We start from the raw sequence: 24086 nt of genomic DNA on the forward strand, positions 1-24086 counted from the left end.
ACTGCATGGTAACTTTCTAACTGAATTTTCTAACAAATAAATATTTCTCTTGGCACCCTTATTTAATAGCATTAAATGGCATTTAATGTCATATATTACTTATGTTTGATTAAAATCTGGTTCTTTGAGAACAGATGATCAATCCTGTAGGTCTAATACCAGACTGTTAAGAGTGTCAGAAAAATAAAATGAAAAACAATGGAGGAAAGTACATTAAAAAAAAATACAATTTCCCAGAACTGAAGTAACACATGAGGAAGCAGACTCTAATGGCCCACAGAAAGCTGAGGAGGATAAATTATAAAACTCGCTCTTGGATATGGCTTCATGGCATTTCAGACCTCAAGTACAAAAGAAAACTCCAGAAAACACTGAGACAGAATAATAGGCCAACCAACAAAGAATGCGAATTAGGTGACTTCAGACTTCTGGACTTATACCATAAAGTTGGCACAATGTCTTCAACCTTCTGAGGAGAGATTACTTTGAACCTAAAAATATCAGCCAAGCTATCAAGTGAATATGGAGGGTGAATGAGACATTAACAGGCATTCAAGGATCAAAAAGTTTTCCTCCTATAGACCCTTTCTGAGGAAGCTACTTTAGCAAAGGGAGAGTAAAAAGTTATAATGGAACACACATAGAAACTTTAAAAATTCCTGAGTAACAAATGTGTAGGAGGTGGTCGATCTGATTTAGAATGAGAAGCAGGTAGGCTCTGAGAAAAATGTCTTCAAGGAAAAGAAGAGCACACATTCTACAATTAGACGAGAGTGAAGAAATGAAAAATTAGAAATATTGGTCAGGGCAGGGGGGAACCCAAAACCTGCATGGAAGAGTCGATTCAATGATGGAGTAAGCTAAAATGGAGCGTAATGGTGAAAACTGATGGATAACGAAGAAAGAGAAACTACTGGACACAGACAGGCCTTAGGGGAATTCTTTGAGCGGTTAACATCCACCAATAGAGGTCAAAACATTCAACCAATGGAGGGCAAAATGTAATCCTGGAATAAATTGAGCCCTTCAGGGGCGCCTGGGTGGCTCAGTGGGTTAAGCCGCTGCCTTCGGCTCAGGTCATGATCCCAGGGTCCTGGGATCGAGCCCCGCATCGGGCTCTCTGCACAACAGGGAGCCTGCTTCCCTTCCTCTCTCTGCCTGCCTCTCTGCCTACTTGTGATCTCTGCCTGTCAAATAAATAAATAAATAAAGTCTTTAAAAAAAAATTGAGCCCTTCAGTGTATAAAATTCATGTAGACAAAACAGGGAACTTAAATATGGTTACCAACAATTCTAATATGAAAGTAAAACAAGTGACAGAAGATAATAGGGAGAAACAGGGTGGAATGGCAGAGGGCAGGTTAGGGGTCCCAATACTCTTACACATCAAGAAATACTGTAGAGTTGATGGAACAAAAATACAGTTTTAAGTATATTATTTAAGACTATAAATAAAACTCATAAAATAAAATATAATAAAAATAACTGGGTTGCCAGGGGCTGAGATAGGGGAATGGGACTGCATGCAAAGTGGCATGAGGAAATGTTATGGTATGATGGAGATATTCTGTATCTTTATTTTGGTGCCATTACATGACTGTTTAGGTTTGTCAAAGTTTACAGGACTGTACACCAAAATAGGGTGAATTTCACTGCATGTAAATTATAACTCAGTAAGGCCAGCAAGGGGGACAATGAGATCATATGTGAACTAAATTCTCGTCTTTCATAGTGGGGACTCACATGTAGTATCTGAAGTTGATAAATCAACAAATAGCAATCAATTTAAGCATAGAACTAGCAAGGAAAATTACTCCTGCAAGAAACAGCTAGAAGTGCTTCTTAAAAGTAACACTGGAGAAATAGACTACTAGTTAACTTCTTAATCTTGCTATCTAATTGTTTTACATAGTTATCAGCACCAGCCTTTTAAAAAATAATTCTGAGACATTTTTTAAAAACCGAAAAGTTTCCAGAGTAGTACAAAGAACTTCCATACACCCTTTACCCAATAATCTGCTTTATAGCAAAGGATCCAGCCCACACTCACGTGTTACACCCAGATGTGTCTCTTGAGTCTCCCTCAATCTAGGATAGTTCTTTGGTCTTTTCTTGACTTTTGTGAGCTTGATGTCTTTGAGGATTACAGGCTGGTAATTTTGTTCTGTTCTTCAATCTGGGTTAGTCTACTGTTTCCCCACAATTAGACCCATATTAGATATTTTGGCCCTAATATCATTGAAGAGATCCTGTGGTCTGATGGTATCCTAGTGAGTAGTCCATGAGGTTGACCTGCCACATTACTTGCTGGTCTTAATTAAAATAACATTTCCCAGACTTCTTCATTGTAAAGTTAGATTTCTCCCCTTTATAGTTAATAAGCATTTTAAGGTAGGATGTTTTGAGGGCCATTACATCTTAAGAATATTTTTTTACCTGCACTGATTATTACCATGATTGCCAAAGAGTACATTTTTCTTTAGTGGATTCATAGATTCCTATTTATTCAGTGGATTATAACCTATTAGTATCATTATTTTCTTGATTCTTCACTTGTTCTAAATTTGGTCAGTGGGAGTCCCTTTGCTGGCTTCCGCATCATTTTGACATGTCCCTGTCATTCTTCGAGCATTTCAATATGAAAGGGTGTTCAAGGTTCATCTTGTTCTTTCCCTGCCTTAGTCCTGGAAAAAGTCCCTCTTAGAAGAGATTGGGATTCAGAAACCAAGCTTTGGGTGTGAGGAGTTCTCATAGCTACTAGGATCTCAAAGCTGCCAGGACCTCTCAGTGTTCATAGGTAGGAAATATACATAAACATATACCCACATTTACATATATATTCTATATCTGTGCATAGCAACCATGGGTTCATAGCGATAACTCCAATTCTGTTCCAATACCAAAGACTTCTCATATATGTGGAAGATATATATATATATATCTTTCTGCCTCCTCCAAGGGAGAAAAATAATTCTGGCTCTTGTTATCCTGATTACTTTTTTGTTTAACTCTTCTCTCTGTATCCAATCTTCTGAAGCTACCAAGTTGCCACTCTCCTTGTACCTCCCCCATGCTGATTCTGGCCACTGCCAGGCTGCCTTTCCATCCTCCTTGGCATGCATTATTTTGATTCAAAGCTCAAAAAGGAAAAATTAAATAGCCAAATATTATAAAAAGAACAAAAAATAAAATTCTGAAAATTTGTGTCAAGTAATATTGCTTCTGCTCTAAAAAATCAAGAGGAAACCCAGATCCATGGTTTCCCACCCCCCTTGCCCTGACCACACCACAGTTATAATGTACTTCAAAGTCTGCAAAGTCTGATCTATTCTAGAATAAATGAGAAGTGCGTGACTTGACTGTTATTCCCCTATTGATATCAATGCACTTCCTATAGTCCGAACACACACACACACACACACACACACACACACACACAGGCACCCCACTTGATGCTCTGGGCACTTGGTTTTGCCACATAGAGTTTGCTGCATAGAGAAAGTCTTTACCTGAAATGTCACAGTAAACTGTCTGCTGGTAGAGCCTGGCTTCCAGAGGATTAAAGTGCACCATGATTTCAGCTGAAGAGTTAGGCCAGACATCACCTTCCTGAGAACCATGAAAAGAATCATTAAAAAACAGTGTGCTGAAGAGGCACCCACGTGGCTCGGTCGGTTCAGTATCTGACTCTTGATTTCGGCTCAGGCGATGATCTCAGCATCCTGAGATCCAGCCTCCCATCAGGCTCCATGCTCAGCCCAGAGTCTGCTTGAGATTCTCTCCCTTCCCCCTCTCTCTGCTCCTCCCCACCACTCACACACTCTCTAAATAAATAAAATCTTTAAAAACAGAAACAAGCCAAAAAAATCCCCAATGTGATGAAGAGAAAGCACTGCTTTTAAGTGTTGCTCTTATGTTATAACCTCAAGAAACTTGAAGGAAATGTTTTTACAACACATTAAAGAAAGTGCTATTTTACCCAACAGATAGTAAATTTATGCTACTTGCTAAGAGGTGGTACAATTTGGAAATGAGCTTCAAAGGTAATTTCAGTGAGTTCATGAATATGTAATTACTAAAGGAAGCTTGGATATTTAGAGCATTTTCAATATTTGTGCATTCAATGGACATTCATTGTATCAACAGGTGACCAGCGCTAGGTTGCAGAGATGAAGAAGGGTGTGGTCTGAGACTGCATGGAACCCACATCTTAGAGGGAGGATAAATGTGCATACAAATACTGTATAATATACCTGGGACGTGCTGCACCTTATATATATGCATACAAGGTCCAGATGGGCTAACTTACTCTTGAGGTGACAACATAATGAAATACTGTAATTCTGTGCAAACATAACAATGGCCCAAGGCAAAACAATGACCAAACACTGATTTTTTTTAATTTTTAATTTTTTTATTAACATATAATGTATTATTAGCCCCAGGGGTACAGGTCTGTGAATCGCCAGGTTTACACACTTCACAGCACTCACCATGGCACATACCCTCCCCAATGTCCATAACCCCACCACCCTCTCCCTCCCCCCTCCCCCCGGCAGCCCTCAGTTTGTTTTGGGAGATTAAGAGTCTCTTATGGTCAAACACTGATTCTAATCCAGTGTGATAGTTCTTTTTTTAATGCAAACCACTCAAAAGTCATAATAGAGAAATTATAATATACAACAGGCCACATATGGAAATTCCCTTGAAGTATCTCTTAAAAAATATTGTTGTGTTGACCATGTAACCTGAGGCCTCTTCATGAACTTGTCAGGGCTGTAAAAGGAGATGTAGTCCTACCTGCCTCAAAGGGTTTCCCACCCAAGGTCTGACAAGGTCATGCAGGTCACATGCTTTGCCCCATGCTCCGTACTTAGTAAGAGCTCAAAAAATGCTTACTAGAATTGATATTATTTTTTGCCACCTGGAAAGAATAAGATGAAAGTATTGAAAAAATAGGGGGAGGAAAAAGCATGTATTTTTTCAATGATTTTTGTAAATAGATCAAATTAGGCATAAGTATTATGGACATTGGGGAGGGTATGTGCTATGGTGAGTGTTGTGAATTGTGTAAACCTAGAGATTCACAGACCTGTACCCCTGGGGCTAATAATACATCATATGTTAATAAAAAATAAAAAAAATTAAATTAGGCATAAGTGATAATCACATCCAAAGACCTTTAAATGATCCCACCAACTAAACAGAAAAATAAGCAAAGACAACTTGGTAAATAATTAGGTTCCAGTTTCAGAAAATCCCCAATACATATTCTATTCATTCCAGTCTGGCTGAAATGAACATAGTGCTGGAGTAAAGATTTGAGCAGAGAACAAAATGGTTTAAAATACAGACATCAAACAGGAGGGTGGAAATAGCAAACCAGAGCCCACCTGGTTTTGTTTATGAAGGTAACAGACTGATTAGTGTACTTCCCAGGCAGTGCCCCCTGACTTCACAATGACAAAGGGCACAGAAGCAGCAGTGAGGACCACGAGCATCCTGTGGGTCCTGGGAGCTCTTACAGCCCAGATCAGCCCACGAGGATGAGGCCCCATGAACACAGGGACTGCTTTGTTCCTGGCCCTAAACCACTGGTGGCTCATAGTTCTCGGCATATTATCCAATCAGTCTTATGCCAATCAGCATACTCAGTTTGCATGCTGTGTACTTACTAGCAGATGTTATTCAACTTTGCAACCTATTTCTGCCACTTTCTCCTCAATTGGAACCCCAAACTCGTGCAAATTTAGAGCTGAAAGGAGCCTCTGAGAGCATGTGGGGAAGAGGGAAGCCCTAAGCATTTTCACTTTTTGAGGCGTTGCCCTGTGGCACTTTTCCAAACCTTGAAACAAGGACCTGCTCCCTTCTGATAAATGGAAAATACTTGCCCTTTAATGATTTGTGGGGGTTCCAAAGACATGGAGCATTAGGAACACCCATGGCTAGATTGGGCAAAGAAGCCAGGCAGAAGAGGTGACTCATCTGTTCACGGGTCCATCAGTGGGCATTCCATCCCCAAACAGCTGAAGACCCGGGCTTCCTCCTGAGACAAATGTATTCCCCTGGTGGGTTTAGACACTGCTTTGTTTGGGGGTATAGAATGGACACAACTGACCTGTTTCTATCCAAACTGACTGACCAAAGGAGCTACCCTGGATCCTGAGAAAACCTATGCCAGAAAAGTCTCATCAGAACAGGAGGAAGTAGGGGCGCCTGGGTGGCTCAGTGGGTTAAAGCCTCTGTCTTCGGCTTGGGTCGTGATCTCAGGGTCCTGGGATCAAGCCCTGCATCGGGCTCTCTGCTCGGCGGAGAGCCTGCTTCCTCCTCTCTCTCTCTCTGCTTGCTTGTGCTCTCTCTCTCTCCAATAAATGAATAAATAAAATCTTTAAAAAAAAAAAAAAAGAACAGGAGGAAGTGGCACTTAAGGATACACCAGAAATCAGATAAGCTCAGTACCTGTGAGAAAATTCAAGCATTTTATGGGTGAGCCAGACCACTTTCAAAAACATTATCCCAGCAAGAGAACCCAAAGCCCATATGCATACAAAAAGGCAACACACTTAAGTTCTATCCCGGAAGCATTCCTGGACACCCCATCATCACAGAAACCTGATTATCAGAACTGGTGGGTTGGAAAATGGTGGGAAGGCCCAATCCATGGGTGACCAGAAACCCCCCAGAGGAGGGAGTGCTGGTGTTTGGATGTGATCCGTAAGAGTATCATCTGATATGGAGGCTCCCGGGGCTGAGAAGCACTTCTGCTTGGTGAGGGAAACTGAGTCCAGAGGGTTCACCCTGAGTGAATGGGACTGTGGGCTCAGTGCTGTCTTATCCTGGGCTGCAGGGGTTTTGCCGGGCCTGAGACAGCTGTGAGTAACTTGCAGGTTTTACTGAGCCCTGGGAGGAAATTCAAGGACAAATCCGATTCTAAAACCCTCTTGAGGGGACAACATAATGGGCTTGTCGCAGGTCATGTGCATTAAGAGGACTATGCGTATCTATAAAAACAGAAGTGTGGTCGTTCAGTTCCCTTTCACAGAGGGATGTTTTCAATATTAGGTCATTTGAAGGAGTTAAAAACATGTAGAAGGACATTTATTTTTCAGTTGGGATTAAAATAAAAGTGAAATAACTTCTATTTCTTTATGGCAAAAACTCAACATAGCACTTTCTAGCAAATCAGAGAAAATAAACCTCAGAAACAGGCGATCAGCCTAAACCGACCCCACTTTTTACTTACAGAGCTTTGAAACATTTCACATCACTTCTCCAACCCTCCTGAAATTAAGTCCCTGAAAAGAATGTTCCCTTTGTTATTGTTCAGTTCTAAAGTCTCTTTCTGAAAAGGAAAACATTCAGAATTTTCCCTGGCTGCTCTGCCATTAATATCCTTTCTTCCTGGTCCTCGGAAAGCAGCCTCATGGCACAGAACCCCTGCTGCTCTGTGTTCCTTCCGTACATGACCCCTCTCCCGTAAGTCTATTCTCCCACTCCAAATGAAAGACTGAGTATCTAGGATATGATCTGTAAGTGACTATTATGTTGTTTGTTGAAAATAATTGTCAAAATGGCCTTCAGTTATGTTACAAATATTTTCCTTTTTGGTCTTAATGTTTTGTTTTTTTCCTCAGATCCATAGCTGCATTTCACTTACTGATCAAGTGGTCTTATAGAAGGAATCAACTTTGAATTGAATTGAAGTTGAACTCTGAATTTGAATCAAGTTTTCAGGTCTTAAGCGAACTCTCATATTGCAGCTTTTACTCAAATATTACATATCTCTGGAAATGGAACTTCATCTTTCCATCCGGAATAATTACAACCAACCAAGTGACTTGACGGATTCAGTTCCAAGACTTTCTGTGAGATGTCTATGGACACCCTGCCACTAGTTCATCACAGGCGATGGATACCTTCATGAGAAAAGTGTCCTTTTAAAATGATCTTCTTAAAAACTTACATTGACAATGACTAAAGTTGTTCTTTTAAAAATCTCCCATGAAAATCCTTAAATAAAAAGGAAAATATCTTAAAAATCACTTTCCTTCCCACCTATCACTCATCTCCCTTCCTCCTTCCTTCCTTCCTTCATCCCTCACTGCCTCCCTTCCAATGAAGGATTATTTTTGCAAATTTTGCAAAATCAGAACCCAACTGCAAGAACAGAGTTACAAATACACTTAATCCACTTGGTTTATCTGGAAAATAGTTCCCATGATGACTTAATGTCTACATTTGTCGATTTAATTAGTTGCATTTTAACCCCCAACTTAAATTTAGGAGAACGATCTAAATGTTTGCCATTCTAATGTTACGTTTTCCAATCATACTCCCTAATCCGAGGAGACCGAATCACATCTAACTCTAAATCATAATATCGGCAACCATTAACCAAGAGCTCGTGTTCCCAGCACTGGGGTAAGTACCGATGTACAAAATCCACCTCAAACTTTACAATCTTGTTAAGTATTATCCCCATTTTAAAGATGAGACAACCAGAGGTTAAGTATCTCACCTAAGACCACACCAACCATAAGTGGGAGAACTGGGATTTTATAATATATTTTTCTTTAATTTCCTGAACCCCCTGCAATTATAACAAAAGATCAGGCCTCACCTTTCTCACATCATAAAAAAAAATTCCAGAAGAAATCTAAAAACCTTACAACTGATAACCAGGCTTAGATGAGGCCAGGAGGACCTGGTGAACAAAGTAGGAGGCACTGTATGCTCATATGTGCAGGTACATTGGAAAGTGACTCACAGGAGGCTCCTTTGGACGACACACAGTCAACATTCATGCGTTGAAGCTCTTCAGAAGTGTATTGGAAGGTCTTTATAAAGCTATCCTGGTTGGGTCAAGGTGAAGTCAGTTCAGAACAAGGTCAGTGAAAAATGATGTGAAAAATACGTGATGAATTTCATCATGTTCCACCAAATGGAAAAATTCCTGACTACATAAACAAATACCTTTAGCTGTGTTATCATATTTAAGGAAAAAAATGTAAAATTTCTCTTGGGAAATAAAAATAACTTCTTAATTAAATTCCTATCAATCAACTAAAAAGAGAAGCACTGATGAGAAATTATAATCTGTTTCACCATCTACAATTGCACTTCTAGAATCTTCCAGATCAATAAGAGAAATCATGGCTCCCTTTATCACCACTTAGGGCAAGTAAAAGTTGTCTCAAAGAGACATAAGGAAAAAAAAAAATGGAAGCTAACATATTGAAGGTAAACTACCCTAATTATCATTGAGAGAAAAGACTGAGTTGGCACATGATATTCAAGGAGACTTTTCTACTCCACTGTAATTCCTGGGGCAAGACACTGTGATTTTAGTAAAGTTTTGACCTCAAAATAATGACCAGTAAACTTTCTAAGAGAGGGGTCTAAGGTCTGGCCATCTGTCAGAGCAAGTCTCACTAAAGTTGTATTCTGTCTTCAGTGAGATACCCCAACGCCTATGCAATGAAAATTCCACTGGGGTTTTCTAGGAGCCAAGGCAGTTGTGTGTGATGTTCATGCCCTTCTGTAGAGAGACAAGATTCATGTCTCTTTCAATAGTGAAGGCTGTTAACTTATTTCAAGACCTACAAAACCTCTCCATACAACAGAGGACATACCAGCACAGCTGGAAAAGGTTTGCCTAAGCACAAGGATCAGAGAGAACAAATAATAATAAAGGGAGGCTGAAGGATGGAAAATCATACTGACAGAAGAGCTGTGACTTGTCAAGGACAGTTTGCTCTCAGCAGATTCCTGCCCTCCTTTCTCCCTTCTGGTGTCCATTTCTGAGGAGTCAGCTCCCACATGTTTGCAATGTGACTCATGACTAATGGTACAAGAAGTGGAAGGGGTTTGCAGTAAAGAGCTAGATCTTTCCTCTTTTGGTAGCGATCTGGGCTTCCACCCAACCTGGTTCTGCTGAGCCTACATGCTATGCCGATTTGGGAAAAATAAAGCAAACTAAATTTGAGCTCTGCTATCAGTCCGAATTGCTGAACCGCATGTTTTCTGTAGGCTTAGGTGACGACAAAGCATGGTTTACTATTACTTACATGGTAATAAAGGAATGATCAAGTTTCCCTTCCTTTTCAAGGCTTAGTTAAATTAAGGTAAAGCTTCCCTAGGGATACTGGATGAAGTTTTCTTTGATGGAAAAGACATTTGCTAACATAAGTAGAAATGTTTGCCCTGCTTGCTGATGTCAGGCAATCAGTTAGGATCAGTTTGGGCAAGTATCTTTACTTTCCCAGGCCTTTCTTTTTGAGAAAATATCAAGTGTTCAATATTCAGAAAATTGTTACATCTTTGAAGTGTGACCTGAACCAGGAGTACCAGAGTCCAGAAATAAGGCCAGCACATCTGTATTGTGATTTCTCAGAGGACTCCCATACACCCATGGAAATTGAAAGCTTAATTCTCTTTTTGCCCTGTGATACTCTTCTGCCTCGCGGTTCTCAGATTTGTGGTTTTTGTCTCTGAATCTCTCTCACTCAGGGTACCCAAGAGACCTAAGCAGAGGATATAACATAATGAGACTGTCAAAATTCTGTATAGCCAGAGTCCATCTAGTAAAATAGAATATTATAGTTCTGAAAGTAGTCGATTCCACTTGCTTTTCTGGAAGGCACAAAACATTCATAATAGACTCAGTTTTGCAATTTTTTTCCAAAGTGGGGGAAAAAAAATACACAGAAGCAGATAGCTTGAGAAATAATCAGTATTCTGCAGAACTCAGTACCTTCCCTAGGCAAGGCATAAATGGAAAATTCTAGGTTAATATTCCAAGACATTATCAAAAGAATTGACATGAGAAACTTGATATAAATAGTAGTAATATATCACATGTATTTATGACTAGAACAATAATCATGGCCTACCACTAGAAGATCAATAAATTACCAAGATTTTAAAAAATCCTTCCAGACCTCTGTCCTGGATCTGCCCCAGTGATCACTCTGGGTCCCTGTCTACCCCTTTTCTCTACCAGTCAACACCTCTGGGGTCTCTCAAAAGACAAACCCCTACCTCTGCATTCTGAGACCGTATCAGTACATACTCAAGGCACTCCAGCATAACTCCAGGTTTGAACAACAGACTCTATGGCAATGTTATACAATGAGCATATTGAGGAGAAAGTGAGCTAAGACAATGCAACTACCCAGTGACTAAGTGGTGAACAGACAATGCAACTACCCAGTGACTAAGTGGTAGAAGAGAATAAGAACTTGCAGTTCTAGAATCTGGGTCAGCATTGAGTTAAACTACTTCTCATATGATCAAATTAATACAAATTTATTAAATTCATACTCATCACTACCTGTGGGCCTTTTAGGGACAGTGACTAATCTGGATCCTAAATCTACTTGCTTTAAATTACAAGAGCCTCTAAGATAGGAACAATGTTCTCATAAAACATTCAATATGCACAGAACACAGTTAAGGGCTAAACTAAACTTGGTTTTAGGTGATGCATGGAAGAGCCAAGATATTTAGATGTGGGTCTGACAGAATAAGCATATCATTTCTTACTTCCTTCCAGACCCTAAGGTAACAGCTTTTTTTTTTCCCCTTTTTAAGTTTACTTCATCTGAAGATAATGTCCTTCCTCAGTGGACACATAGGCTGAAGAACCCTTCAGAAAGCAAGGTGGTCTCTAAGCCCTGACATCTGTCTTTCATTTTTATTTTTATTTTTGTGGATAGGGTATCCATTTGAGATTGATTTTTGGATCAGTAGGTAACACTGCTTGGTTTTAATCTTCCCTGCTTCTACTGTGAACTCAACTCATAATCAAGAAGCTAATTAAAAGGAATCACACTGTAATAAAAAAAACGAATCGCTGATGCATAGCTCATCTGTCAGAAATTAAATAGTTGCCGTTTGGCATAGCTGATCTAATACATGAGCATGATTCAGAAGAAAACCTCAGAAGAAAACGGTGAAGAACCTGCCAGAATAGGGTAGAAAGGTACTTGAGATATGCTGCTGTGCTCCCAGATGGCTGCTTCTCCTCTTAGCTATCCTTCTCTGTGAATTTACAGCCTCTCCTCTCTTCACAGGCTCCCCAAAGGTGAGCATGTCAGGTCTGTCTTGGGCCCTCTGCAATTTTCCTAGTTCGCTCTGCTCTTAGAATTCCATCTTCTTGGCATGCCCTCAATGAAGACTTCTGTATAATAGTCATAAATCTTGCTTCCACTTCTGATTTGTCTCCTACATATTTAACACTGCATGTCCAAAACTTTTTGGACGTCTATTGTCGTCTCAAATTCAACATATTCAGAACCAGACTCATGATCATCAGCTGATTTCCATTCCTTCCTTTTCCCCTGCCTTTCTCCCTCCTTCCTTCCCTCACTCCACCCTTCATTTATTGGCAGGGTGGTAGGCCTGAGGTACAGATAAGGATAAGTCACTCCTTAACTTAAGGAGCTCTGAGTTTGTTACCGAATTGGAGAATCAAAATTTTTGAATCAAAAAGGATCTAAGTGTCCTACCCCAACATCCTTATTTTGTGTACAAGGCAACCAAAGCCAAGAGAGATCAAATGGCTTGTTTAAGGTCACATATGCTATTAGCAAAGCCAGGAATTAAACCCAAGACTCCTGGTTTGCTAATTTCCATCAAAGACATCATAATTCTCCCAGCCACTCTAGTTCTGATCTGAGGAGATATGTAATTCCTCATCACGTCTCGCCCTCAACAACCAATCACGAAGCACTTTAATATCTTTCTTTTGAGAATCTCCCACATCTGACATTTCCTTTGGTTTCCAACCATCAGTAGGCTGACCATCCAGGTCAGCATGACCTTCACACATCACCCTGAACTTGCCTGCAGAGACATTCAGTTTCCCTGGTACTTCCTGCCCTAGCACATTTCGCCTGACCCATACCCTCTCCCGGCCCCAATCCATCCTCCTCCAATTTGATCGACTTGTGGCTACCCAGGTAATATTTCTAAAATATCTATACATGTCACTCACCTACTGCAAGCCCCACAGTGAGCCTCCAATACGCTGGGCATGCTGTGTGGAAGAAGGGGGTCTATGGTCATGGGGAAAAATACTGCTTGTACTCTACCCTCTGGAGAATCTTTTTTTTTTTTTTTTTGAACTATGTTTCTCAAACTTCTTTGACCACAGAACTTCTTTTCTTCAAGGAATGCACATTATCCCCCTCAGACCCAGTATTTGCAGACGCACACTGTGGGAAGCAGGAGGCTACAGTCTACCATTCAACAGCTAGGCCAGGCAGCCCAGACCTTCCTCTACTCGCCTTCCCATCCTTCCATGACTGCCTGCCCTAGCAAAACTGGTCCATTCGTTGTTATTTAATATTTTAGTTTCACAATTTCCCCAGCTAGAAATATTCTCCTTCCTTTCCACTTACCCTTCCTCCAAAATTCAGTTTAGGTCTCATCTCTTCTGTAAGTCCTTTCCCAACTCTCTCACCCAAAACTACTGTAGCATTTATTTACTTGTATCAGAAGACCAAAACCTCAACAGCAGAAAATGCATATAGCTCACATTTGCATCAGGAAGATCATAAAATGGCAAAAAATTCCCAATCAAATAGCTTCAGATTAATTCACATTAAGGTAAGATTATATTACATTCACAAGAAATGCATTTCTACAAAACCATTAGGATCTCGAAGGAGGAGAAAAAAGGGAGACTTAACATTAATAAATAATTCACTGTTACGGACACTGAGTTCAGCTGTTTTGACCAGGATAACTTTAAGAAGACACGAGGAAAGTTCCATGCCTTCATTTTCATTTTGTAAAGATTGTCAAGAACTGGCTAATGAATATTATGAGAAGAAAAGAGAATCATATACAGAAAAAATAAAATCATTATAGATGCCATAAATACCACTTACATTTTAAGTGAATACTATCCCCTTCCTGTTTCCAGTGATTTTTTTTTCACACAATAGAAACAAAATTAGTCTCATTTATTTGAAAGATACCACTTCTGTATATCCCCATTTTTTAAAAAAAATTTTTCTTCCTAATGGTGAAAAGATGCTTTGTGATAATAACGCCCAATTCAGTTCCTATCTAGAGTTCAAAACCAATCATATTAAATACCACATTTTAACACACATGTATCTCCCCAGTCTCCATAAGAAGCTTTAAGTTATGGAAGAGCTCATGAAGAGAAGTAAATCTGAGGTAACCCTTGTCTTTCTACTTTCTGGATTGAAAATGTACAAAACTCACTTGGGATCCTCTCACCCACTCCTGACCACCAATGTTTGCTAACCCAGAGCCATTCATTCCCAGAAGGCTAGGACAAACAGAACAGTAGTTATCAGCCCAGATCTCCCATACCAGCTGGGAAGAATCTTGGACTTCTATGCTCTGGACCTTACCAGCGTGTCTAAGATTACCATGACTGACTGCTCCTCCCTGCCTCTGTCCAGCTCAGCCTTGGCTTGCTTGGACTTATAATGCCTTCCTAACATAATCTGGCTTGACCTATTATCACAGGCACCTGTCCTGTTCTCCCAAGACTACATGTTCGTTTTGTTTTAACCTCTTGCTGGTCTAGCCCATCATATCTGAAGACCCCTTTGCTTAATTGAGCCCTGGGCAGTCTTCTGAGGTGAGAGAAAATTTAGCCTCAAGTCCTATCTCCAACCTTACTACCCACATCAACCCCTTACTTCAAGCAAACTAATCCATTCCTGGAGCCTTGAATTATCCATGTCATACATATCCCCCATTTTGTTTTTCAAAAGTCCTGTCCTGAAAGATCTAACTCAAGGCTCTTCTCTCAAGAAACCTTCTCTAATTTGGCCTATGATAATTACCTCTGAACTAGTATACTGACTGTCTTTACCAAACATTCACAAAGCAGGTCCTGCAAAACAATAGTCCCAAGGCATGTCTCCAAGGAGAAGGCTCTCTCTTGGAAATTATAATGCACATTATTATATTAAAAACTTAGACATCTTTCAAAACCTTTCAAAAAATATTGAAACCCCTGTTTGTGAAACTTACTCAGCTATGGAATCCCCTTTCTATCTTCTATCCTTTAAAAACAGTTTGGAAGCACAGACATAAGGAAAACAGGACCCCACAAGTCAGCGGCATTTCCCACCAGTAAGCTTGCATTCTAATGTGTCCATGTGCCCATGTCTTCTCTCCAGATGATTTGGAAGTAACAATCCAGCAGCTCCAATTAGCTTTGGGCTTTCTCTACTACTACTACTACTACTATTTCTTCTTCTTGAGAGAGAGAGAGAGAGAGAGAGAGAGAGCGTGAGCATGCAGCAAATGAGCAGAGGGGGATGGTCAGATGGAAAGGGAGAGAGAGAATCTTAAGAAGCATCTTTGCCCAGTGTGGAGCCCAATGTAGAGCCAGACGTGGGGCTCGATCTCATGATACTGAGATCATGACCTGAGCCAAAATCAAGAGCCAGAACCTTAACCAACTAAGCCACCCAAGCACCCCAAGGATTTCTCAACTTCTATTGCTATCTTTACCCTCATATCACTCTACACTTGTTGGGTTGTAAGGTCATGCACAGTGCCTACCACATAGTAAATATAGAAGGCATTAGCTACTTTCATTTTGAAGCAGTAGGGAATGTGGTCCAGAGTTGGGTCTGTAGAATCAGACCAACCCTGTTCTAGGTCTGGCCCAGCCCTCACCAGTGAGGTTGAGGACTAAGTCTGTTTTGTTCACTCATGCCTTGTACACACATAGTCCCTAATATAGAACATACAGTCAGTAAGTATTTATTGAGTGAATTAAGGACAAAGTACTTCTCAACCCAAGTGATTTTGCCTGCCAAGGGAACATGTGACAATGGCCGGAGACAGTTTGGGCTGTCACAATTAGCATCTGGTGGGTAAAGGTCAGGAATGCTATTAAACATCTTACTATGTACAGGACAAAGAATTATCTAGCTCCAGAGGTCAACAGTGCAGAGGTTGAGGAAATCTGCCCTAGAGTCAGGCTGGTCAGGGCTACACTGCTAAATGCAGACACTACTTGGCTTAGAGCAAGTTATCGAATTTTTCTAAGTCTTAATTTCCTCATCTGTAGAATGCAGAACTGATTATATCTCATAAAAGTTGTTGTAAGATAACACATACATAAACAAGATGCATCGAGTAACACATATGAGATGTTTAACACAGCAATTGGTAGGTAGAAAGTAGGACCTATGAATGTGATCTGTGAGCATTCTTACCGTTAGCCTTCATTCAGTGTCTCATAACGATGTGAGGCTTTCAGCTGAAATCTTTATGCTCCCAGAACTCAGTATCAATCCCAGAGTGAGTACTTTTATCAAAATAAGCCCTGTGCCCCCACTTATGTTTATTGTATGGTCAGATTTTATTTATGTGCTCACCAGGGGCTCAACAGTGAAAATGTTACTCAAGAAGAGCATGCTGTCTGCCTGAACCAGCCTCCTCTGATTCTCAAAGGTGCGGGAGAGAATGGAAAGACGTTCTCGGAGTGAAGGATCATTAATGCACTCTTCAAGAAACTCATCAGTCTCGTTCTTTTCCGCTTTGCTCAGGTCATCACAGACCCTAAAGAAAATACAGGAAACGTGAGACTTGTTTTGGTACTCCCATGAAGACCACTGTAAAGTGTTCCCCTCCAGTCCGTCCTCCTGGAAGTGGTCTCGCCCATCACCCTGAGGTGGTCCTTTTTTGCTGTAAGTCTGTAACACATGAGCTGAGTGACCTTGGACTTCATCCTCTCAAGAGCATCTGTTTGTTCACCTTTAGTCACTTCCTTCAACAAGTCCTCCTTGGCTTCCTGTTCTACTCAATGCCCATTTGCTTATTACTGAACCCTCATGTATATTTAGACAAATATTTTCTTTTAGATAATTGTGTTTTCCAGGCTGCTTTTTAAATAATATCTACCCTGCCTCTCACATTTGAAAAACATTTTTTTTTCTTTTTAGACTTACTTAGCTCTAATACTTTCTTAGCTGTTAGTTACCTAGAGAACAGAATCTGAAACCAGCAAGGACTAGGCTTGGATGTTGATTCTGCTACCATTTACTAGCTCTATGACTTTGGAGGTTCCAGAATTCCTCCCAGCCTCAGTGCCTTCATCTATCCAACAGAGATAATATAGATGTGTTGAGGATAAAATGTGATGAAGGACCTGACAGTTCCTGGGACAGAGCAGGTACTCCATAAATACTGTTTTCTCCCTAGATCAGTCATAAGCAACTATCCAGCTCTCAAGCTTATAAAATGCTCACACCACACCTCAAGACACCTCCTTTTTTCTCTCTTTCTAGCTCTTGATATCCATCATGATAAGTCAGAAAAGCAGCCTTCCCCAACCCTCTCCTCATTGTCCTCACAAAGCTGTGTTCACATTACTCTTAGGATCTGTTACTTCATCTGCACTTTGAAGACTGGATTTTATCTCCTCCCAGGTCATAGGACCATTTTCCCACCATTTTCCTGATATTGCCACTGGTGAGAGACAATTTATTCAGTTAAGTGAGTGCTCAGTAAGAACCTGGGGTCGCTGAATTCCTGTCCCAGCCCCAACTACTTTCTAGACGACTTCATGCAGACGATATGTTCAGCAACACCAAACAGCTCTTTTTAATGACTTAGTACTCAGGGCCCTTTGGTCACAGAAGATAAAGAAGTCAAAGAAATGGGTTCAATGTGTTCTGTGTCCCAGGAAGAAAGCACCCTGTGCTTTCTCTTCATTGTTAGCTGGAAAGCAGTGTCCAAGGTAACCAGAGCAGCAGTCCTTCTACACTGCTGGGCTGAGCAGGTCAAATAAAGAGAAGTCAGTTCACAGAAAGAAAGGAAACCACTTACTCCTGTCAGTGGAATTTATGACACCTACCTTTGGGAATATATCCTGAAGAAACCAATCATGGATATAAGCAATGACACAGTCAGAAAGATGTTCATTGAAGTGCTTGCTGTAATACTAACAGGTATGGGTAAATTTGATGTGAGAGATTGAAAAAGTATTTAAACAAATAATGGGAATCATAAACATTCTATTTCTTGAGGGGTTCTTGGGAGTGTGGTGTAGAAATAAAATGTCTTATATGGACCAAGGATGGTAATGCTGCATGAACTGATGAGTATGATTAACTCAAACCTCACAACAGAAAACAGAAGAGAATGAAAGAAAAATTCCCAAATGTTCTTCTCCCACACTGCTGGGGCCCATGAATCCCTGACAGCCCCATAATGCAAAAGGGGTGGTGATGCACTGTATGTCTTCCTCTTTGCCCTCCGATTAGAGCACTGGAACCAAGGCTGCCAGTCTGAGAAGGGAACGTGAAACACCTTGAGCTGAGCTGACTCCAGCAAGGGCTCGTCTAACCCTCGGGCTACTGTTGGGCCATCTTGTCCTGCTGCTGTTCCTGGTCTCCGACATTCAGAGGTGCTTCTGATTTACAGATGAGGAAACCTTTCCTCAGACAGCAGAACCACACACTAGCCCTCTCTCTCAGTAAAACCATGGATTTAACCCATTTTACAAATGGTCTGGTAGCCGCATTCAGGCATCAAGTCTCGTTCAGCCTATGGATTATAATGAATGGGAAAGCCTTGTGTCTCAGGTACAGTAGCACTGGACCAGTAAATGCGCCCTTATATTGAGGTGCTAGAGACCCTGCTCCTTTGCAGTGCCCCCAAGAAGTGTACTTGGATGCTGAGGAGATTAAAAATTAAGAGCTTTGGCCTTCAAGGGAGAAATATTCTCATGTCCACAGTTGGCACAGAAAAGATGAAGTCATCCATCTTCAAACAGACCATGTGACCCTGGACACCAAGCAACTTTGTGGTGACTATTCTAAATCAAAGACTAGGTCTGCCTTCCTGTTTACCAAGTTACCATCCAAGTCTGCAGGTTCTTGGTTCACCCTGGGGAAGAGAAGGGACTTCCAAACACAACTATGATTAAATTTACTATTAGCTGGGTGGCAGGCTCAACACTCATTAAAACTGGTCATTAAAACACATCACTTCCTGTACCTGAAAGTTGAGGAATAAATCCATGCTGACAACTCTGTGGGGGGGTTCCACTGAGGACTCTAGGAGTTCTGGTACAAAGCAAGTCTTGGGTCCTTGGGGAGCTACAAAGGGAAACTATTCTCGCAAAGTACGCATGAACGCATGTAGAGCAGATCCTTTCTGTTCCAAGTTGAAGACCAAACTGCCTTCAGTAAAAGGCAAACCTCTCTGTATTTGTCTTGCTTTTTGAGAGGATAGGCATTCCATCTCCAATTATATCCAGGACGAGAATTCATGACTAATAACACGAACTTCAATTAAAAAAAATACATTAAAAAATAAAAAAGTTATGGCATGGCTGGGGATATAACAAGGAACAAGAGAGGCCTAAAACAGAAAAGACAACCTGGCCAAATAAGAAATTGGGCATAAACGGCCTACTTCCCCTCTAACTCTCTTTCCCCTCTTGCCCTGGCCATCTGGCCCGAGGAAAAGCAGAGGGAGAAGGTAAAGAGCAGCTTATTCAGTAACATCTGCACTTAGATCAACCAATCCAGTTTGGAGAAACATTGAGTCGTGTTGCCATTTGTCACCCAAAGTGAAAATGGAAGTCATCTGAAAATGTTTAGTCATCTGAAGCCACTTTTCATGTTCATTGTTTAATGGAACAGCAAAATCCTAGATGATCAAAGTAGGCTGCCAATCACGATTATGAAAATGTTATTGCATATTATTCCCTTGCTACAAAAAAAAAAAATTCTATAGGAACTAAGAGAGCAGGAAAGATAGTGAAAGAAAGAACACAAGAGAAAAGGAAAAAGAAGCCTCAGGATGATATGAAAGAGATAAAGAGTAGAGGAATAAAAGAAAAGAATGTCTATCCAGGCATTGTTGAAATTACATTCTCTGTCCCTGGCATCTCTGATAATTATTGGTTTAAGTTTTTTGTGAGTTTCACTGTTGAAATTAACTTGCTTAAACTTTTGGACATTGCCCTGGCATTAGGCATGGGTTAGACATATAGTCAAATGCACATAGTTGAAGGTAAAGCTGGTTTCCTTCTGATGGTGTGTACCCACGCTCCCCAAAAGATTGTGCCCGCAGGACAAGCAGGATACTGAAACACTGTGTTTGCTGGAGTTTCTTCATTTGTACCTGCTCTCCCATTTTCTCTTTAAGCATGCTTGGACCATTCTTATTGTTGGGACACTCATGAATGAGGGAATCAGGACAGATAAAGCAGTGGATAAGCAGTTTCTTCTTGCCTTTTTGAACTACTGGTATTTCTATGCTATGAGGCGAACTGAAGTTTTGAGGCAGGAAAGGTTTTTCTTTTCTCACATTTTAAAGATGGCACAGTGGTAATCCAGTGATTAAAGCTCATTGTCTGAATGATAAAGCTTCTGGTCCACTGGGTCCCGCCATTGTCACAGCTCCTTCTGATTCAATTAGGGACAGAACACTGGGGGATTTCTGCCCGGTTTCCATGGACCTAAGACTTTTATTTTTATCACATACTAACTTGGTTTTAAACAAAGGTTTGAAGCTTCCCAGGGCTAATCTTTAATGAAAATGGAGAGGCAAATAAGAAAGGCTGAAATGAAGTCCAATGAAAGCAGCAAAAGTGCTAATTCAGGGAGGGTGGAAGGAGATAAAAATGAAAATGGACTTTAGAAGAGGCAGGGATAGATTCAGTAAAAAGAAATATTCAAAATTTAACAGTGATGAGATTAGTTAAAAAGAGTTTGGCTTGCCACTTTATTAATTTTCTCCCCTGCCTGAAGTATTTTAAAAAGGAAAAGATTAAAGATACCAACAAGAAATCATTAAATTATATGGTTAGCAGGGATTAAGCAATGCTACTAAAGCTGAGAATATAAAAGCCATTATATCTAAGCCCTTCTTGTTCCCCATTCTTCATATTTTCTGGAAATATCTTCTCATTGAAAAAAAAAATCCACACTGATCCCAATTCAAAACAGATTATTTTTAGAAACCATGAAATCTGACCAATCTGATTAGGTTTATGAAACAAAATACAGTCCTATAGGTTAGTTTTGAGAGACTAGTGAAAAATTATATATTTGGTCTTAAAAATCTAGGAGTTTAGCCACTAATAAATTATAACCAGGTTGAGATTAACCATGGATGAACAACATTGTATTCCACATAGCTCAATTCAAGTTCTTTAAATGAACAAAGGAGCATCATACACTGGGACCAAGTTATAAAAATCTGACCTTATTTGAGTTGGTTAAAAACTTACCACAAAAGTCTCAGATTTTTCACGATAAGTGAGCTTTGCGTTCCCCCAAATTATAGCATATGGGTAATTTTTCTTACACACCTAAACTTTTCTCTGTCTTCTTCTTCCTGGGTAGCAAATATCTTCCACTGGAAGTGGGCAATGATGTTACTGCGGTTGTGAATAGTTAAAATTCGCTGACTGGACAGAGATATGTAGGTTTTCTCAAGGATCAAGGAATTTCTGTCCAGCCTTATATTCATGTCTATGGCAGCTCCATACAGAGATAAAAAGACTTTTTCACCTAGAAATTAACAAAGTACAAAGACACTTTGAGATTTATTCTAGAATGACTACTAGGTCACTTTTTCCCCCAAGGTGAAGTTATAGGACAAGCATTAGACATTTCATTCTCCGCTCCCCCCACCCCGCAATCAATCCAGAGATCAGACATGATCAGAAAACTTAAGTATTATGTTTGGTGAAGTTATGGAGAGTCAAACTATCTTATTTGGTCACTGTAAAAACCATACAAATTGTTATAGTGGGTGTTACATTTTCTTCTAATTTTTTAGAAGATTTTATTTATATATTCGAGAGAGAGAGAGAGCGCACAGAAGGAGCAGGGGGAAAGGGACAGGCAGACTCTGCACTGTGTGTAGAGCCCAGCGCTGGGCTCCATCTCATGACCTGAGCCAAAACCAAGAGTCAGATACTTAACCAACTGAAATACCCATGTGCCCCTTTTTGGTAATATTTTTAAATCCTATAGCCTGACCACAAGGGTACCTGTGTTCTAGAATATAACCATTTGTCTCTTCTTTATCCCAAACATGAACTGGCATTCTGATTCTTAAAGTAACTGTACCTATACCAAGTATATCTAGGAAGAGCTGCTCAGCATGCAAGGATCGAAGTCCAATCCAAAGGGGATCAGGAAGAAAGAATTAGGGGCGCCTGGGTGGCTGAGTGCATTAAGCCTCTTGCCTTTGGCTCAGGTCATGATTCCGGGGTCCTGGGATCAAGCCCCACATCTGGCTTCCTGCTCAGTGGGAAGCCTGCTTCTCCCTCTCCCACTCCCCCTGCTTGTGTTCCCTCTCTCACTGTGTCTGTCAAATAAATAAAATCTTAAAAAAAAAGAATAACTTCATTAGTTAAAAAAAACAAAAAACAAAAAACACACAACTTTTTAAAGGAATCACTTCCTTAAACAGTAATTAAAACAAAGACGAAACATACACATACTATATCTAGGTAGCAATTGCACAGAAAGAAACCAAAATATTAAGACCAAGGCTATGTGTAAATTTTAAAAATCTTAATGTTAAGAAACCTTTATTCAGCATAGTAATTTAAGTTCCCAATTTCATTCAAGATGCACCAATTCCCTTGATTCTAGGTAAAACATGAGGCCCCTTGGACTTCCAAGAAGATACAAACATACAAACTATGTTCTACCTGATCTCTACAATGTCACGAGGGTGCCTCACTCTGACATCAGAGTAGAAAAAGGAAATATTTAAACACCAGGAAGGTCCTGCACTGCTCTAAGTTTAATCAGAACCCAAAAAGCATAAGCACTTGTACCTTATTTTTTAGCAAACATTTCTGCTCCATTCACCATTGTATTAACCAAGCAGGTACTTAGTAAATTAATAATGTTTTATACAGTGCAAACATCCTTTATGTTCTATCACTTTAAACACAGAAAAGCTTTGAACACAGAAGAAAGTATCCAGACATTTGACTCTAAAATTTTAAACTTTTATTTAAAAATATATTTTTTTAAATACACGTTCAAATACCATAAAAGCATACACTGTGAAAATGTAATGTCTTCTCCCCTTCACTCACTTAGGCCAGCCTTTCAAAGGTAAGAGCTGTTAATATTTTCATGTACTCCCTTGCCAAATCAAGGTGTGTACTCTTGACAACGTTTAAACTTTCTGATGAGCTAAGCTTAATAATATGATAAGGGAGAAATCATTGTTTTAATTGTTTAATTTGCATAGCCTTAAATATGGATGATGTTGATGTTGAACATTTTCTCATAGATTAAAGAACTTTAAAACATCTTTTTCTGTGAGATGCCTTTTATAGCCTTGTTCATTTTCCTTTTGAGAAGTTTACCTTTTGCATATTGATTTGTGAGACTTTTTTGATATTAAAAAATTAGCTGTTATTCATGTTGCAATTTTTTCCTCCATTAGATATTTGAATTTCTGTATGACTTTTTTTTCAAGTTAAGTCTCTTTTCTCTTAGTCTTTATGTAGTCTAATTCTTTTCTTTATGGCTTTTAAAAATAAGTTTATGTTTTAAAAATTTTAAATTACATTTTGAAACTCAACTTCCTCCTTCCCTTTAAAAGCAGCACCTTTCTTAAAGAAACTAAGGAGACCATAAATAGGTCTGGCTTGATGTACTATTTAACATGAGAAATAGCTAATTTTCTTTTTCTAGCAAAGATAAGGCAGGTTAAGTTAATGGGATTTTCTGCTAAAATAACTTAAAAATCTGGACAAAATATGAACAAACATCTTCTTAAAGTCACTCCAGAACCATTGTCACATTAAAGAACTACCGGGCCAAAATTAAACAAAAAAAGGACCAAAAAGATCATTGAGCATGGAAGAAAGTTTTGACCCATGGATATGGTACTCTTGGCAATGTTGAGCTATTCCTGTGCAGGCAGGAAGGATGGAAATCAAAACCCTAAGTCTAAAGAAAGGGAGACTGAAAACAAACAAAAAGACTTTATCCACAATAACTTATCCTCAAACGACTGTACTCTCAAGATGAGTTTGAATTAGAAGCAGACTAGCCCTAATTCAGAGTTAAATACTATGCTGAAAT

The 24086-nt window shown here is 39.8% G+C and overlaps 1 protein-coding gene across 1 annotated transcript in view; it reads right to left on the reverse strand.

Moving 5' to 3' along the window:
* HYDIN (HYDIN axonemal central pair apparatus protein) overlaps window positions 1-24086 on the reverse strand; it is a 335705-nt gene that overhangs the window by 223808 nt on the left and 87811 nt on the right. The window contains exons 8-10 of the mRNA XM_032853995.1: window positions 21335-21536; window positions 16383-16566; window positions 3510-3609 (exon numbers count right to left, since the gene is read on the reverse strand). Of these exons, the coding sequence (XP_032709886.1) occupies window positions 3510-3609; window positions 16383-16566; window positions 21335-21536 (486 nt within the window). The remainder of the gene's footprint in view (window positions 1-3509; window positions 3610-16382; window positions 16567-21334; window positions 21537-24086) is intronic.

This window comes from Lontra canadensis, unplaced genomic scaffold (assembly GCF_010015895.1).
Source record: "Lontra canadensis isolate GAN:19392208 unplaced genomic scaffold, GSC_riverotter_1.0 scaffold8, whole genome shotgun sequence".
NCBI classification, from domain to species: Eukaryota; Metazoa; Chordata; class Mammalia; order Carnivora; family Mustelidae; genus Lontra; species Lontra canadensis.